This window comes from Hemitrygon akajei, chromosome 29, assembly GCF_048418815.1.
Source record: "Hemitrygon akajei chromosome 29, sHemAka1.3, whole genome shotgun sequence".
Lineage (NCBI taxonomy): Eukaryota > Metazoa > Chordata > Chondrichthyes > Myliobatiformes > Dasyatidae > Hemitrygon > Hemitrygon akajei.
Window position 1 is genome coordinate 49,573,265 of NC_133152.1, and position 19,732 is coordinate 49,592,996.

Here is a 19,732-nt window from a genome sequence, read left to right on the forward strand (position 1 = left end):
TATCTCCTTACTTTTACCCCTTTCCCTCTATCAGATTACCCCGTCCAACCCTTCATCTTACACCAATCCACTTCCCAGCTCTACTTCACACCTCCCCTAGTTTTACTTATCACCTACCACCTTGTATTTCTTGCTCCCTCCCCCTACCTTCTTACTCTGACTTCTCATTTTTTTCTTCCAGTCCTGAAGAGTTCCAGCTCAAAATGTTGACTGTTTACTCTTTTCCACAGATGTTGCCTGGCGTGCTGAGCTGCTCCAGCATTGTGTATTTTGCTTGGATTTTCAGCATCTGCATTTTGTTTTTAGTGTTTTCAGTCAGACTGAAGCTCACGTACAGAATCCTGTGTGCTTTCATTTGTGCCATTGAAATAATCTGCAAGTGCTGCTTTGGTTCAATAAGGAGAACACTATTGTGTTAATATTATGTAAAAGTTTATTCCTGCTAGTAGGTATATTTTAACCAGCCTCTATCCAAACTGCTTTGGTTAACTTACATGTAATTTTAGTTTCATGTATTCCTGATTTCCTATGTGTAACTTGATTGCCATAAGTTTCTGCATTTATGTACTTACCTTTGTTTCTCTTAGCTTTACTCTTAATTGTTTAGGTGCTGCCCACGACAGCACCAGCAGCTTGGATGCTTAACGAGATAAGGTGAAAGAGAAATGGGAATCAATGTTCATGCCATCAGCTTGGAGGCTGCTCAGACAAAATGTATGGTGTAGATTGGGACACTGTTTCACTGAGCACCTCCACTCCAGAAAAAGCAGGATTTCTCAGTGGCCACCCATTTTAATTCTACTTCCCATTCCTATTTCAACATGTCAATCTCTGACCACCTCTACTGCCACAATAAGGCCAAAATCAGGTTGGAGGAGCAATTCCTTGCATTCGGTGGCCTCCAGTTGGTTTCTCAAACTTCATTCACCATTCCCTTTTCCTGACTCCCATATTCAATTGAGTGGAGTTTGGTTTACTGCTGAATTATATAGTGTGAAATAGGCCCTTCGAACTGCACCACCTGCACCCACTAACTATAGCCTAATCATGGAACTATTTGCAATGACCAATTAACCTACTAAGCAGCAGGTCTTTGGAATATGGGAAAAAACTGGAGCACCCAGAGAAAATCCATACTTTCCAATGTGAGGACATAGACTCTAGAGGATTCTAGGATTGAACTCAGAACTCTGGCACCGCAAGCTGAAATAGCGTTGCAGTAACCGTTGGGATACCCTGCCACCAAAATCATGTTTGCTACATTTAAGTATTTATGACACTTTTCTGTCTCTCTTGCAGCTTTACTCATATTTAATTATGTACTAGTGTTGCCCATTAAAGCACCTGCAGCTTGGATGCTATGTATCCTGACTCCCAAGTTCAACTGTTTAAGCTTACTGCAGAATTGTGTACTTCCTTACTTCACACACTAGGAGTGCAGTACATTCATCCCATAAATACAATCACTTTTTATAAAAATTAGAAACCAGATGTCTTTACAATTAATTTAGCCCCTTTTGTTTTTTGTTCAGTGAATGGAAATCTGCTTTTGAATGTTAGCATTTCAGATCAAACCTTCATTCTATTCTCGATTATTGTGCATCCTAGTGAACAGATCACAGAACCAAACAAACAAAAACCAGTTATTTCAGCAAGTTACCATGGGCCAAACCTCTTAACTACCTTCCCACAAGCAGAGAAAATATTTTTTACATAATTTTCAGATTATATAGATTACACACATAGCTAGTACAAAGCTTTACAGCACCAGCTGTAAAATCAGTGTTCAATTTCCACCAGTGTAAGGAGTTTGTACATTCTCCTTGTGATCGTGTTTGTTTCCTTCCAGACTCCAAAGATGCACGGATTAAGGTTAGCAAATAGTGGGCATGGTACCAGAAGCATGTTAACACTTGCAGGCTGTTCAGCACAAGCTTTACTAATTTAATTTGATGCAAAGTAACATATTTCACTATGTTCCAATGCATGTCACAGTTAAAGCTAGTTTTAATCTTTAAATTACTACATAAACAGTTGAGAAAAATGACAGCAGAATTTTTTGACACTGATAGCAAGGTTAGTATCTGATTTGTTTTATTAATCCAATTTTTTTGTGGCTAGAAATCATACATTACATTCATAGCATGCAACATACAAGGTACAGTGTACACAGTACTGTGCAATAGTGAGAAAGGGGAATAAACACAATGCTGGAGACAAAGTTTGGGGAGTTAGTGTTATGCCACGATTGCTTAAGTATTTGTAGTTTAGATTATTGTCATTATCCCATTGTAAGTGGTCAGATACATCATGCCCACCCATGCAGTACTGAAACTACAAATGTGACATTGCTGATGCTTGACTTCATAACAGGAATGGGCACTGGTTATAATTTCTGGAAATTTCTAATTAGTAAGTCAATTTTAAGGCAATACATTAAAGGAACCAGCCAAGACATCACTCGTGTCAAACTGCTTTATTACATCTTAAATAACAGTACATTTTAATATAGTATCTATCTTGCATCCAGCTTTCTTGTAGTACACCGACTTTGAAATTAAATACAAAAGGCAAAGAGGAAAGTGGTGAGGAAAGACCTACAGAGTTAATGGAAAGGTGCCTGTTGAGGCCTACGCACTATTACAGCACATCTGTACAATTTTGCAAGGAGAGAACAAAAAAAGCTACTAATTCTAGTAAAGAGCACTTCTGTTTACAGTAAAGTATGGCTGCAGAGATTCTGCTGTTCAACTCAGCTAATTCATAAAGCCAGAAACCTGCCCCTTACAAAATGATTCTAACAGTAAGCTTTCTACAAATTTCAATTTATTTTTAAATGGATAAACAGGATGGTTTGTTTCAGAATCATTTGTGAAGATCGTTTAAACAGGTCAAGTTTGTTGTGATGGCTCTACTCAAGAAAGTGCATAGCTTTTTATTTTTCATTATGCACAGAGTAGCCATGATTATTACAACGGTTACGATTTAACAGGTGTGTCTTAAAAGAACATCTATTGACTTAATTCCATAAGCACGTTATGCAATTCTACAGCATGCTTCTAGAAGAGTAAACCCATGGTAAAAGAAAAAACAAAAAAAAAACTCCCAAAAAATTAACTTAGAAATTTCAAGATTATTTTCAACATTGAACTTACATCATTTGATACACACATTGACCAGATCCAAGCACAGGACATCGGCAGCTGCTAAAAGCAGGAATCTCCAGTAAGCTCAGGCCTAATGAGCCCTGAGCAACTTTACCAAGAAACCAGTCAGCTTAAAATTCAATGGGGAGTTTTCATTTTTCTATGTTACCCACTAAAGTGTAGAGGGGGGAAAAATTACATTTTAAAAACAAGCATTCATTACTATGACCGTGTCTTGGTTAGTTTAGTTCCAACATTTCATATGCAATATTTGTGCAACAAAAAGTCCATGACACAGAACATGACCAAAAAAGATAGCTTTGATACTAATTTACAGTTACTGAGAAACCAGGATGATGCTGCTCAAGGACTCCCTTGTTTTCCAGAAAATTCCATACTTAAATTCCTTAGCTAAAAACAACTTAAAATTGAGATGTGTTAAAAGTTTTCAACCCTTAACTGGCAGCAACCCCGCATGGTTCTAAAACTTTAAACTACTGATAAAATTAGCAATTTTTTCATGATTACCAGGATTTTTTTAAGTTACATTTTGCGGGATAATAGTGTTTTCAAGACAAAACAATGGTCCCAAAAGGAATGCGCAATCTCATTTTTATATCACAGAATCTTCCATTTAAAGTTGTCTAACTTTGTGCTCTTCATTATAGCAAAGGTTAAAAGTACATTTTGCCCTTTGAAGTTGGGGGTGTCCAAGTCAGTATCAGTGGATTGGATATGCAACGTAATTGAATGTGGAATGATCTTCCAGTCACCTTGGAGTCTGTCTGCGATCTGGAAAGATGAAAACAATTCATGGTGACTGCTGTTCCATAACTCCTTGGTGTAGGGTAAAATTGGAAATAAGTGTGCAAACAGCCCAGGCAAGAAAGGACTTTGAAGAGCATAGCTTTCCCTTGGCACATCAGGTGTCTGGAGTTAAGTGATCCAAGGCACACAAAACCTAAGGGACAATTGCTTTACTAACTTCAAAGTATCATCCATTATCAGCTTGTAGTTTCTATTGGCTTTTAACACCTCTACTGTGAATGGCGATTGATCATACAAGAAAGAAATTCAAACATACGATTTACCAACAGGTCAGTATCTATGACTTCTCATCTTTTTTCTCCAATTCTGATGAAGGGTCTTGACCTGAAACGTCAACTCTTTACTCTTTTCCATAGATGCTACCTACCCCCCCCCCGCCCCCCCCCCCCCCCCCCCAAAGTTCCTCCAGCATATTGTGTTGGTTGGTTGGTCAATATCTATAACTGCTAGCCAATTCTGAATAGAAATAGCACTTTACTGCCTAGAATTCTTCAACAGTATGATGACGGGCCATACTATTCTCTTTGTGCACAAGTAAAGTGTGGCTGAGTCATAAGGCTGTGTTCTGGGTTAATCAAATTATGTCATGAAAACTATCACACCCCTTAAGACTCCAATATGAAACAAACAAATTCTGCAGATGCTGGAAATCCAGAAAATGCTCAAGGAACTCAGCAGGCCAGGCAGCACCTATTCAGGAGAAAAAAGAGTTGACGTTTTGGCCCATAGATGCTGTCTGATCTGTTGAGTTCCTCCAGCATTTTCATGTGTTACCCCCATATAGAAACACCTATGCCAGGATGCTGTCTGTTGACTATATCATTCCCACAATCCTGATTGATAATCAACAGAACTTGGGTCTTTGTACCTCACTCTGCAATTAGATCCTCAACTTCCTAACCAGAAGACCACCAATCTATGTGGATTGGTGATAATATCTCCTCCTCGCTGATAATCAACATTGGCGCACCTCAGGTGTGTGCTTAGCCCACTGCTCTACTCTCTTTATACCCATGACTGTGTGGCCAGGTATAGCTCAAATCCCATCCGTAAATTTGCTGGTGATACAACCATTGTTGGTAGAATCTCAGATAGAGATAGAAGCCATACAGAAGTAAGATATACCAGCTAGTTGAGTGGTGTCACAGCAACAACCTTGTACTCAATACCAGAGAATGAGCAATTTCAAGTTTCTGGGTTCAAGATCTATCCTGGTCCCAACATATAAAGAGAGCAAGACTTCATTAAGAATTTAAAGAGATTTGGTTTATCAACTAAAACACTCAAAAACTTCTTTCGATGCACCTTTCACTTGAAGTCAGCTTGCCAAGATAGTAACACAAACATTCAAGCAACTGAAGATACTTTGGTTGCAAAGGAAAAAGCTGTGGTCACAGATATTTTGGGACTAAATGTATTATTTTATGACATATTTGCTGAAACATAGGTGATTCTCTATATCAGCCCTTCTCAACCTTTTTTCCCCTGGAGGAACTCTGCGTAAAAATTATTATATCTACAGCTCATCATACGTCAGTGTGATCAGCAAGTTGTAGATATAATTCAAAAATAATTGTCAATGCTCTTTTGAGTAAAGAATGAATTTTTAGCCAACCTTTCTTGAAAAAAAAGGTAGTTAAGCTTAACTTACTTTTCTTGAAATTAATCTCTCTTCATTAGACTGCCTGTGTTTTCAGACTAGGCAAAATGGAATGGGACAACTTGGATCACCAGCCCATGCAAAACCCATTGATAAGTAGCTTTCATTGTAAAGATGGACTTCTTTTGTGTCCGTTGTTGCATACTAAGAACAGTGTAATAAATAACTAAACGAGAAAACTGCAAAAAATACAAAAGCTTCACAATACAATTGACTTCTAACCTGCACAATCCACATTTTGCAACGTTTACAACAGTGAAGCTGCAGGTCAACAGCTGAATCATGGCACATAAAAATCATTTCTTTAGAATGAAAATTTCCATAGAAACAGAAAACATACAGCACAATATAGGTCCTTTGGCCCACAAAGCTGTGCAAAACATGTCCCTACCTTAGAACTACTTATGCTTTACCCATAGCCCTCTATTTTTCTAAGCTCCATGTACCCATCCAGGATTCTCTTAAAAGACCCTATCGTTTCCACCTCCACCACCGTTGCTGGCAGCCCATTCCACACACTATTCCCTCCAATTTTCTATTACACCAGTAGTTTGTTTGCTCCCATAAGTCAGTCAGCAGCGTGCAAGGAAAGTTGGGGGAGGTAATTCAGGAAGAGAGGCTGATGTCACAACCCACGTTAGGTGAGTACAATCAATGTTCAGAAAACACACTTCACACTTATCAGCCTACTGTCCCCCCCCCCCCCCCCCACCCGGTGCAATACAGCACTCACCAATTATCAACAGTTTCCCCTATCTCATGCCAGAAACTGAGAAGAGACTCAAGCAAGTAAACATGGTCCTACTGCGCACTGCTATACTGGCTGAGAGACCTCTAACGAGATTGCTAACGGGGGCTGCTCAGTTACTGCCCACCACTGCGAATGCCAGCATCACACAAAGTTCAGAAATTATTGTTTTTTTATAAAACATCACAATCTCTTGTAGAACCCTGGTTGAGAAATGCTGCTCTAAATATTCACTTGGTTATGAAGGATGTACAAACACAAGGAACAGAGGAGGATGCACTGCTCAGGATACAAACTTTTATACTGTGAAGACCTGGGTGTCAAGTGGAACATGTTATCAAACTGACTTATCAGTCAGGCTTTTTGTTAAACTTTTAAAGTCATCCAATGAATTTTACGTGACAGCTCTTACCCTTGAAAATGTGCAATTTTCACCTTGCTAATAGTGCAATTGAGCTCTTGCGTGCAAGTAACCATTATCCAAGTCCAAAATACCACAAGAAGTTACTTCATGGTTAATATTATTGTGAAAACCCTTTTGCAAGATGGTGCTGGTGAAACATGACGACCCTTTGCAGGTAGCTTACAAAACTTCTAAATATACTACTTCTGAACTACTGAGTGATATCTGCAATCTGTAATTTCCCTTTAAGTAATGTACTTTGAACCATCTTAATGAACTAGCAATTCCTTGATATTTAATGCTTATTTATTATTATGTTTTTTTGTTGTTTCTTTGTATTTACTATGAATGCTCGCAAGAAAATGTAACTTAGGGTTGTATATGGTGACATATGTACTTCGATGATAAATATACTTTTAGCTTTTTCCCTCCAGCTACTTTATCAGTTTGATGTGAAATACACCCTGCCACTCAATCTAATCCAGCCCAAGAGTTATAGAAGAATTTTATTTTTAAATGTTGAGAGCTCATCCCAGATGAGCAAAGCCTTTCGTGCTAGTTCATTACCTCCTCTCCCCATTTGCACTAAGCCATACCATAAAACCCATTTTCAACAACATGCAGTTATACTAGTAGAACATCTCTTTTTGTACTTGTGCTACCTGGATTGAACTCTTCACACGGCAACTAAGAACAACCAGCACATTATCTAGATGTTTATAAATTGGCATTTTAAGGGCAAATATAGATGTCATGAAATGTGATGAGATTCCTTGGAATACCATAACCATTCACCAAATACACCAATGCCTGTGAAATAGGCCTGTTTATAATGGTGGGCGTGGACCATGCTTATACTTAAGCATAATGAAACCTCCAGGAATCTAATTGAGAAGACGAACTACATTTCCTGGCGTTTAAGTCACTAAGTAGATTGATGGTAGTGATCTGTGTTCATAGTAATTTTCACATCAAATTTGAGCTGAGCCCAGTGAAAGAAACAAGCCCAGACAACACAGAACAGTACAGCACAGGAACAGTCCCTTCGGCCTACAATGGTTCTGCTGAACCAATCAAATGGCCAACTAATCTCTTCTGCCCACACAATGTCTACATCCTTCCAGTTTCCTCACATCGTGTGCCTATCTAAATGTTTCTTAAAAATCCCTCTTGCATCTACCTCTACTGCTACCCAGGCAGCACATCCTAGGCACCCACAGTGTGAAAAAAACTTCCCCTCACATCTCCTTTGAAATTACCCCCTCAGCCTCTGCCACTGCAGAGAAAGTGACACAAGTGCTAGTTTAAGGCATGGCTGGCAAACCAACCTACAGATCTAGTTCCAGATCTTCAGGAAACTATCCCAGGATCCTGTTGCAACTGCCATGCCATCGTCAGTAACGCCCAGGCAGCTCACACGGTTATCATGGCCAGCCAGAACACCTGAAACACAGCAGGGAAAACACTTCATTATGGACCTACAAACTGAACCTGGCTCTTGATGAGCAAGGAAAGCAACAGCAAGGAGAATTGGCACTAAAAAAAATACTGAAAGCTTGCAAAATATGAATCAAATAATATGAAGATTTGGGCCTCTGCTGACATTTAATTAAAATTGTTACATTTGCTATTTTATATAAACATTGAAAACCTAAGTGCTAACAATTTTAATCACAAACAAGAGAAAATCCACAGATGCTGGAAATCCAAGCAACACACACACACACAAAAAATGCCGGAGGAACTCAGCAGTCCAGGCAGCATATATGAAAAGATTAGTCAACACTACGGGCCCTTCTGTCCTGCTTAAGGGTCTTGGCCCGTAACGTCGACTGCACACTTTTCCACAGATGCTGTCTGGCCAATAGACAATAGGTGCAGAAGTAGACCATTCGGCCCTTTGAGCCTGCACCGCCATTTTGAGATCATGGCTGATCATCTACTATCAATGCCCGGTTCCTGCCTTATCCCCATATCCCTTGATTCCCCTATCCATAAGATACCTATCTAGCTCCTTCTTGAAAGCATCCAGAGAATTGGCTTCCACTGCCTTCTGAGGCAGTGCATTCCAGACCCCCACAACTCTCCGGGAGAAGAAGTTTTTCCTTAACTCTGTCCTAAATGACCTACCCCTTATTCTCAAACCATGCCCTCTGGTACTGGACTCTCCCAGCATCTGGAACATATTTCCTGCCTTATCTTGTCCAATCCCTTAATAATCTTATATGTTGTAATCAGATCCCCTCTCAATCTCCTTAATTCCAGCATGTACAAGCCCAGTCTCTCTAACCTCTCTGCGTAAGACAGTCCGGACATCCCAGGAATTAACCTTGTGAATCTACGCTGCACTTCCTCTACAGCCAGGATGTCCTTACTTAACCCTGGAGACCAAACCTGTACACAATACTCCAGGTGTGGTCTCAGCAGGGCCCTGTACAAATGCAAGAGGATTTCCTTGCTCTTGTACTCAATTCCCTTTGCCTTCATCTAAATCGTTGACGTAAATCGTAAACAGCTGTGGTCCCAATACCGAGCCCTGTGGCACCCCACTGGTCACCACCTGCCATTCCGAGAAATACCCATTCACCGCTACCCTTTGCTTTCTATCTGCCAACCGGTTTTCTATCCATGTCAATGTCTTCCCCCCAATGCCATGAGCTTTGATTTTACCCACCAATCTCCTATGTGGGACCTTATCAAATGCCTTCTGAAAATCGAGGTACACTACATCCACTGGATCTCCCTTGTCTAACTTCCTGGTTACATCCTCGAAAAACTTCAATAGATTAGTCAAGCATGATTAACCCTTGGTAAATCCATGCTGGCTCAGCCCAATCCTATCACTGCTATGGCCTGCTAAGTTCCTCCAGCATTTTGTCTGTGTTGCTAACAATTTTAATGCTATTTTCAAAAATGATTTAAAAAAAAACCAGACTAGGAAATACAACAGTTTCAAATTCAGATATCCACTAGCAAATACAATGAATTCCAGTTAATTGGGTATTGATTAATTAGTGCAGCCGCTTATACTGGACAATTTCTGAAGAACTATAGCTAATCAAGAAAATAGGCAGGATTCACTTCATTTATTTGGGACAATTGGGGCAGGACACTGTTGCTGAACAGTTTTTCAATTGCTTACAATTGTCTGGCCAATAGACACTAAACCATGCTTAGAACAAACAATTTTTAGATAGGCAACACGAGTGTATCTACAGATGCTGGAAATAAATAAAAACACAAAATGCTGGCAGAACTCAGCAGGCCAGACAGCATCTATGGGAGGAGGTAGTGACGACGTTTCCGGCCGAAACCCTTCATCAGGAGTTATGAACCCTCCTGATGAAGGGTTTCGGCCCGAAACGCCGTCACTACCTCCTCCCATAGATGCTGCCTGACCCACTGGGTTCTGCCAGCATTTTTAATTTTTAGATAGCATCAGTTTCACGTATCATGTTCAAAGCACTGCGATTTTTGTCATGGATAGCTGGCAAGAAATAAGTAGTAAGACAACTTGGAAATGTTTTGCTCACTGCATTTTCAAGCATTTATGCTTGGAGATGCCAGAAATGAAAACAAAACGATAAATTTGAAGGCACTGACAATCATCATGAATGTTACAAAGAAAATGAAGATTGAGGATGCAACCATCAAAAACATTGTATGAAGGCAGCCCATTTTTTTTGCAATAGGTGTTTGCACTTGTTTCTTTTTTTTTGTTCATTTCCAGTCAAAAGAATACTGCAGCAAACGCTGGATGAATTCCCCCATTGATAACTATTAGGAACAAATACAGGCTTATAATACTATAGCAGTATTGTAGAGTTCTAATTCGTTCTGTATTTTATTTAAATACATAATTTATTACTCAGTTAAAAGATAGATGCTTTCTTATAAATACCTTTTTAACTACTTTCGTGAAACTTCAGCTAATTGGGCAAAATTGTACTGTTCCCAATGTGTCCCAATTAATTGGATTCTCATAACCAAAAGGATAAAATATCAATAGTATGAAACAAATACCAGCACGGTCTGCTTTCAGAGTATCCCAAACATTGCAATTGAAGTCATCGTAGCCAGCTAACAGGAGACGACCACTCTTGGAGAATGCCACAGATGTAATGCCACAGATGATGTTGTCGTGGGAATAGACCATCAGCTCCTGATCAGCACGCAGGTCAAACAGCCTGCAGGTGGCATCATCCGAACCAGTTGCAAATGCATTTCCATTAGGGAAGAACTGAAAGGAAGAGACTTGCATTTATATAGCACCATTCACAGCCTCTAGACAGCCTACATTTTACGACCAATGAAGTCCTTCTCAACTGTAGTCATGGATAAAATGTAAATTGATAGCAACCTACTCACAAAGCAGTCTGGTAATTTAACGATTTTGGCAATGATAAATCTTCATTGTTTCACAGGTTCCTGTATGTTCCTTGGTTTAACATATTCAAGAGACAGACATTAAACTCGAAAATGGTCACAGGCATTGAACAGTTCTTTATAAACTTTTAGAAGTTTCGCATCAGTATCTATGAAAAATACTATCTCTTTTTTTCTTCTTTTGCCCTAGTTATTTTTATACATTTTTATTGTAATTTATAGTTTTCTTATGTATTGCACAGTACTGCAGCTGCAAAACAATTCACGACAAATATCAGTGATATTAAACCTTATTTGGATTCCCTTATATGGAATTTCTAGGTTCCCATCCTCCTGAACTGGTCCATGGGTGCCATTTAGAGGAAGGCACCTTACAATGATCAAAAGGATTCTGTTTGTGATCTACCTGACAGCTGACCAACAAGCTGCTCAATTCAAAAGCATTGTAAGTTACAATGTTTTTCTGAGGAAGGTGACTGAAGATGAAATATTACTTTGAATGTCAAGGTAGATTGTGTTGTGGGGAAGCAGTCTCTCCTGCTTGTCAGGGACCTCACACAAGGAAAACAGACAAGTCTTTATTTTAGCAACCAGGAGCATTAAGGTGAACCTTTCCAGTAATGTCCATAAAATTTTAAACTTTGATGCAAAACATCATGAGAGAAACTTTCAGGACTTGTCCTAATTCTCCAGTTACCATAACTGGAGAGAAGGTTGTGGGAAACTGTAAGGTCTGAAGGTAGGTAAGTCACCTGGACCAGATGGTGTACACCCCAGGGTTCTGAAAGAGATGGCTCGTGGAGGCATTAGTACTGAACTTTCATGAATCACTAGATTCTGTAATGGTTCCAGAAGACTGGAAATTTGCAAATGTCACTCCACTCTTCAAAAAGGGAGAGGCAGAAGAAAGGAAACTATAGGCCAGTAAGTCTGACCTCAGTGATTGGGAAGACCTAGGAGTCAATTATCAAGGATGAGGTCTCAGGGTACCTGGAGACACATAAAATATGCCAAAGTCAGCATGGTTTCCTCAAGGGAAAATTCTGCCTGACAAATGCATTGGAATTCTTATTACTGGGACATACTAATAAACAGGATAGACAAAGGAGAATCGGTTGATTAGTGTACTTGGATTTTCAGAAGGCTTTTGACAAGGTATCACACAAGGCAGCTTGGTATTACAGTAAAGATTCTAGCATAGATAAAGCAGTGGCTGATTGACAGGAGGTGGAGTGTGGAAATAAAGGAAGCCTTTTCTGACTGGCTGCCAGTGATTAGTGGTGTTCCACTGGGTGGGGGGGGGGGTGTTCTGTTGGAACTGATCCTTTTTACGTTACATGTCAATGTTGGAATTGATGGCTTTGTTGAAAAGTTTGCAGACAATATGAAGATAGCTGGAGGTGCAGATAGTTTTGAGGAAGTAGAGAAGCTGCAGAAGGACAGACATATTAGGAGAATGGGCAAAGAAATGGCAGATACTCTGTCAGGAAGTGTATGGTTATGCACTTTAGTAGAAGAAATGAAAGGGCTCAGTATTTTCTAAATGCAATGACAATACAAAAAAATTTGAACTGCAAAGGGACTTGGGAGTCCCTGTGCAGAATCCCCAGACTGAGTTGGTGGTGAGGAAGGCAAATGCAATGTTAGCATTCATTTCAGGAAAACTAGAATATAAAAGCAAGAATGTAACGTTGAAGCTTTGTAAAGGACTGGTGAGGCCTCACTTGGAATATTGTGAGCAGGTCTGGGCCCCTTATTTTAGGAAGGATGTGCTGAAACTGGAGGGGGTTCAAAGGAGGTTTAAAAAATGATTACAGGTTTGAATGACTTGTCATATGAAGAGCATCTGATAACTCTGGACATTCACTTGAATTCAGAAGAATGAGGAGTGACCTCACTGAAACCTATCAAATAGTTAAAGGCTTTGATAGAGTGGATGTGGAGAGGATGATTCCCATGGTGGGAGAGTCTCAGACCAGAAGACAGCCTCAGAATAGAGTAGTAATAGAACAGGAATAAGGAAGAATTTCTTTAGCCGGGGATGCTGAATCTGGAATTCTTTGCCACAGGCAGCTGTGGAGGCCAAATTTTTACATATATTTAAGGCAGATGTTGATTTCTGATTGGTCAGGGCATGAAGGGATATGGAGAGAAGGCAGCAGAAGGTTGGGACTGAAGAAAATTGGATCAGCCATGATGAAATGGCAGTGCTTACTTGATGGGCCAAATGGCCTAATTTTGCTCATATATCTTATTGTCTACTTTTGTCTGAATTCCAGAATGTGGGTTTGCTTTTGTGCCCTCTCTCCAAGAGCTTTTTTTTTCTAAAACTCATTGTCCTGTGGTGAAAAGACAGCAGTACTGCAGTCAAACTGAAATGAATCACAATCAGATTTAATAGCAATGGCATATGTCATGAAATTTGTTGTTAATGCAACAGCACTACACTGCAACACTTAATAGTATAAAAACTAAATTACTGTGTGTGTGCGTGCGTGCGTATAAACTGAGCTGTAGTATTCCTAAATGGGGATATTTAATGATTCCCAGCAGAGCTGCACACAAAGAGTCACCAATTTTCTGCACCTTATTTTTATTCACTGAAGGAAAAGGTATACTTACGCAAATGGCGTTTATATCAGACTCGTGTCCAGTGAAGGTCTGTCGGCACATGCCTTCTCGAATGTCCCAAAGTTTGCCTGAGGCATCACAAGCACCAGAGACAAAGAGTCTTGTATCAGGGGCAAGAGAAAGGCTCATGACATCACCAGTATGGCCAGTGAATGTGGTTGTTTGCTGCCCAGTTTCAATATCCCACAGAGCACTAGCAAAAGAAAGTGGAAGAAAATATTTCAGACCTCACAATAAATGTACAAATATTTCATCAACCGTGCTTTCCAATATGTTTAGAGAAACATTAAGATGTACTTAAACCTGCATGGATTTTTAACTCCAATACTGATTAGGATAATCAAATTAAAGTGGCCTATGAAAGAGTCCTCAATGGGGGAGTCAGAGGTGAAGGATCAGCAACTTTTAATTCCTCAGTGTTATCCTTTCAGAGGATCTGCCCTGGGTACAACAGACAAGTACTTCCAGGTTTGCGAAGATTCAGCACAACATCTAAAATTTTGACAAGGTTTTAGTAAGATGCGAGGCGGAGAGTACATTGACTGGCCACATCACAGCCTGGTATTGAAACACCAATGACCTTGAATGAAAATAGACAATAGACAGTAGGTGCAGGAGTAGGCCATTTGGCCCTTCTAGCCAGCACCGCCATTCACTATCATGCTGATCATACACAATCAGTACTCCGTTCCTGCCCTCTCCCCATATCCCTTGACCCCACTATCTATGAGCTCTATCTAACTCTCTCTTGAATGCACCCAGAGACTTGGCCTCCACTGCCTTCTGGGGCAGAGCATTCCACATATCCACCACTCTCTGGGTGAAATACCTAAAAATAGAGTACACTCGCCATCTATGAGCTCATTTATATGGAGCACTGTCACAGGAAAGCAGCATCCATCATCAAGGACTGCCACCATCCAGGTCATGCTCTCTTCTCATTGCTGCCACCTGAAAGGAGGTAAAGAAGCCTCAGGACACAAACCACAAGATTCAGGACCAGTTATTACACCTCAACCAGCAGGTTCTTGACCAAAGAGGATAACTTCAGTCACCCCAAAACTGTTCCCGCAACCAATGAATTCACTTTCTAGGACTCTTTCATTTCATGTTGTCAATATTTATTGCTTACTTACTTATTTTTTTCCCTATCATTTTGGATTTGCATTGTTTGCCTGAACTGTTTGGTATGGCCTTGATTCTATTATGTTTTTCTATCTACTGTGAATGCCTGCAAGAAAATTAATCTCAGGGTAGTATACGGTGACATATGTACTTTGATAATAAACTTACCTTGAACTTTGAAATTAAAATGTCAGTTCTGAAACAGGAGTAACACAGCCCGTAAGTGTAGGCTACTTAGTCCATGAGCTAGTCAGTAGAAATGTTTACTCTAGTCTTTATGCTCTTTAAGGCCATTTTAGTAACATTTCAAAGCACACAAAATGCATATGGTATTGAGTATGCTTACTTGCAAATAAGTTGCTGCAAAACTGAATATTGAGGAAAACAAGTTGCCTATTTGACAAAATAGACATAAAAGATGAATCTAATCAGGATAGTCTTTGTGGTTTCAACACTAACCAAGTGGTGTCTCCTGAACTGGTCACAATTTGGTTGTCGTCCAGGAAGCGGCAACAGGACAGGTAACCTGTAATCAGTGAAAAATTAAAGGAGAAATCAATAAAGTGAACGGACATGTGTGGTCTGTTTGTTCCATTTGCATCAGGGAGGAGACTACATAGCAACCACGTCAGGACCACCAGGCTCAAAAATAGTTACTTTCACTATGTATGGCCGATCAACACCTCCACCCACTAACTCACCCCACCATACCCACAACCAGCACTACTTTATCATTTCCTGTCAGAAACACCTTATGTACGGACACTCCTGTGCCTAGTGTCACTTTGTGGACATACAATAAATATGCTATCTTATTTATACTTATACTGTTTTTTTATTATTGTTTTTTATCTTAGTGTGTGATTTTTTTTTGTGCTGCATCACATCTGGAGTAACAATTATTATGTTCTCATCATACCTGTGTACAGGAAATGTCATTAAACAATCTTGAAAGATGCCAGTTTGCATTTAACTCTAACACATCTGCTACTGCAGATGGGGGGGTGGGGGAGCTGCAGGTGAGGTCTGGGCCTGACATCCCGCTCACTCACCACCTGCAATACATCGCCTCTCCTTTCCCGGTGTAGTGATTGCCGCATGGTCACTATCTGGCTTGCTAGGCAGCAGGCCACTACAAATGGCCTCTCCTACACTACTGCGTCTGTAGCAACACCTTCTCATCGGTGCCCCCCACCGCTTCCACTGAGCTTGCTACGTCATGGCGCAACCGAGTGTCCGGCAGTATAACTGGATGGGTAGGCTGGGCTCGTTAGCTTTAGTTGACAGGCCGCCTAAGAGAAGGGCAACTCCAAACCCAGGCAGGTGGGGCTCGTCAGCCTTATCAGGCCATCCACCTAGGAGAAGGACACTCCGACGTAACTCCTACGACCCAAGGACCTCGCTGTCACCATCCCAGCTTGCTAGGCTATGGCAGATGAACCCCGGGTGTAAAGAGTGGGGCCAGTACCGCACACACTGCACTCCACCTAAAAAAAACCACTGCGCAGGCCAAAGGACACGCCATAGTCTACGACCATCCTCCCTGAACGCACGCAGGGCTGGCCTTGAGGACAAAAGGAGGAGGAGGAACCATGACACAGCAGCATTAAACCCAGACTGCCGCTGCGGCCGGGTCTGCCTGTCCCATTTTGGCCTCGTCAGCCACCAGTGAGTCTGAAGCAGATGTGGGCAGCCCCCTTCCTAAATTTTAGTTCGCGAAGCCAAGCCATGATCTGCTACTGCAATCTTTAAACCATAATTTAGTGTAGTGATAGAACAATATGTATAATACAAATAGTCCTGGACGAACCAGGAGTTTCAGTCTGCTAAGGGCTAGATCTCTGGCGTTCAAAACTGGCGATACAGAAATCTACAAGCAGTTGAGTACCTACAGAAGGCCATTGTGAGTCTGAAAAGTCAATTCTGTGTGAAACTATAGACAGTGGGATACACATTAGTTGTGACAGGTTTTCATGCTATTACTTCCTGTAAGATGAAACCAAGTAGGGCATGATAGAAAAATGGAGGGCTATATGGTAGGGAAGAGCTAAGATTGATCTTGGAGTAGGTTAAAAGGTCAGCACGCCTTGGTGGGCTGCAAGTCTGTACCGTGCTGTAATAGTCATAGAAAAATACAGCACAGAAACAGGACCAGCATCCAATCTATAAAACGCCAAACCATTTAAACTGCCTATTCCCATCGCCCTAGCATATATGCACCTATCCAAACTTTAATTGAGCGATGAAATTGAGCTTCCATGCACCACTTCATTTGGCAGCTCGTTCCACTCTCTCATGACCCTTGAGTGAAATTTCGCCTCATATTCCCTTTAAAACCTTTTCACCTTTCACCCTTAATCCATGAGCTATAGTTGTAGTCCTACCCACTTCAGTGGAAAAAGCCTGCTTGCATTTACCCTATCTATACCTCTCATGATTTTGTATACCTCTATCAAATCTCCCCTCAATCTTCTACATTCCAAAGAATAAAATATTAAACCATTCAATCTTTTCCTATAACTCAGGTCCTCCAGTCCCGGCAAAATCCTTGTAAAATTTTCTCTGTACCCTTTCAATCTTATTTACTTTTGTAGGTATGTGACAGAATACAGGCAGTCACAGGGTTACGAACGAGTTCCATTCCTGAGTCTGTCTTTAAGTCAGATTTGTGCGTAAGTCAGAACAGGTACAATGGGTATTATTTAGCGTCAGTTAGTCAAATGTTTGTCTTAGTATATAGCATATATTTTACCTCTTTATGCATATAAAACACTTAAGAAACATATGTATTTCAATAATTAAACCACTGCGTTGCTTAGTAATAATCGTAGCTTTCATTGGGCAGGGCCTTCATATGCTCCATTATTCTCACTCTATCCTTTACCTGTATGCTTTAAGGTTGTTCCGATCGTTGACTGACTGTAGCCTAAAGCTTTTCTAATGACTGATGGCATTTCACCTCTTTCCAATCACTTTATTATTTCCACTTTATTTTCAATCGCGATCGTTTTCCATCAATGGAACAGAAAACTGCAGATTTTATGTTCTATCGCTGAGCAGCAGTGAACCGTCTGATTGGCCTATCAGAGTTCTCTTTAGGAACTAGTTGACTTGATCAGCATTTCTGATCTGGCTATTACTCATGATCACACTTAATAAAAAAAATACAGCAGCCGCCGCGGATGGCAGGTCCTCTGCTCCCCTGGGTCTTAAAATCCACCCGCATTGAGACAAGTTCAATGGGACAAGTAGGGGCGGGGCTGACTGGAAAACTTGGGGGGGGGGGGGGGGGGTCAGGGTGAATCTTGCTAAGAAATATTTAAGCCAAATACAAAGTTACACACTCACAGTGTTAACGGCAATGACTTAAAATGGCGGATGGCATTCTCCTCCCTCCGTTCGTAAGTACGAGTTGTCCGTAAGTTGGATGTTTGTAACTCGGGGACTGCCTGTACTCCAAATTAGGTCTCACCATATTATACAACTTTGTAACATCCCACCTCCTGTTTTCAATACTTCTGATTTATGAAGGCCAATGTGCCAAAAGATTTATGACCTCTTTAACCTGTGATGCTACTTTCAAGGAGTTATGGATCTGTATTCCCAGACCCTTTTGTTCTACAGAACTCCCCAGTGCCCTACCATTCATTGCGTAAGACCTAACCAGGTTGATCCTACCAAAGTGCAACACTTTGCAATAGTCTGCATTAAATTCTATCTGTTAATCTTCAGCCCTTTTCTCTAGCTGGTCCAGATCCCACTGTAAGCTCTAATAGTCTTGCTTGCTATCCACTACACCACCGATCTTGGCATAATTTGCAAATTTGCTGATCTAGTTAACATTATCCGGTAAATTATAGGCCGGTAAGTTTGACGTCGGTAGAAGGTAAATTATTGGAAGGAGTACAAAGAGGATCTACAAGTATTTAGATAGACAAGGACTTATTAGGGAAAGTCAACACGGCTTTGTGTGTGGTAGGTCATGTTTTACAAATTTATTAGAGTTTTTCGAGGAGGTTATAAGGAAAGTGGATGAAGGGAAGGTAGTGGATGTTGTCTACATGGACTTCAGTAAGGCCTTTGACAAGGTCCCACATGGGAGGTTAGTTAGGAAGATTCAGTCGCTAGGTATACATGGTGAGGTAGTAAATTGGATTAGACATTGGCTCCATGGGAAAAGTCAGAGAGTGGTAGTGGAGGATTGCTTCTCTGAATGGAGGCCTGTGACTAGTGGTGTGCCACAGGGATCATTGCTGGGTCCATTATTATTTGTCATCTATATCAATGATCTGGATGATAATGTGGTAAATTGGATCAGCAAATTTGCTGATGATACGAAGATTGTAGGAGTAGTGGACAGTGAGGAAGGTTTTCAAAGCTTGTAGAGGGATCTGGACCAGCTGGAAGGGCTGAAAAATGGCAGATGGAGTTTAATACAGACAAGTGTGAGATATTGCACTTTGGAAGGAAAAACCAAGGTAGAACATACAAGGTAAATGGTAGGGCACTGAGGAGTGCAGTAAAACAGAGGGATCTAGGAATACAGATATAAAATTCCCTATAAGTGGTGTCACAGGTAGATAGGGTAGTAAAGAGAGCTTTTGGTACATTGGCCTTTATAAATCAAAGTATTGAGTATAAAAGTTGGAATGTTATGGTGAGGTTGTATAAGGCATTGGTGTGGCCAAATTTGGAGTATTGCATGCAGTTTTCATCACTGAAATACAGGAAGGATATTAATAGGGTTGAAAGAGTGCAGAGAAGGTTTACAAGGATGTTGCCGGGATTTGAGAAACTGACTTACA

General features: G+C 40.6%; 1 protein-coding gene across 4 annotated transcripts in view; it reads right to left on the reverse strand.

The window, feature by feature from the left end:
- Positions 1-2,461: 2,461 nt before the first annotated feature.
- Positions 2,462-19,732, reverse strand: part of LOC140718511 (guanine nucleotide-binding protein G(I)/G(S)/G(T) subunit beta-1) — a 105,770-nt gene continuing 88,499 nt past the window's right edge. For 3 of the 4 annotated variants that reach the window (XM_073032454.1, XM_073032456.1, XM_073032457.1), the window contains exons 7-11: positions 15,387-15,453; positions 13,794-13,995; positions 10,809-11,025; positions 8,114-8,228; positions 2,462-3,938 (exon numbers count right to left, since the gene is read on the reverse strand). In XM_073032454.1, the coding sequence (XP_072888555.1) occupies positions 8,122-8,228; positions 10,809-11,025; positions 13,794-13,995; positions 15,387-15,453 (593 nt within the window). In that variant the 3' untranslated portion in view covers positions 2,462-3,938; positions 8,114-8,121. The remainder of the gene's footprint in view (positions 3,939-8,113; positions 8,229-10,808; positions 11,026-13,793; positions 13,996-15,386; positions 15,454-19,732) is intronic. The other variant, XM_073032455.1, reaches the window with a different exon arrangement.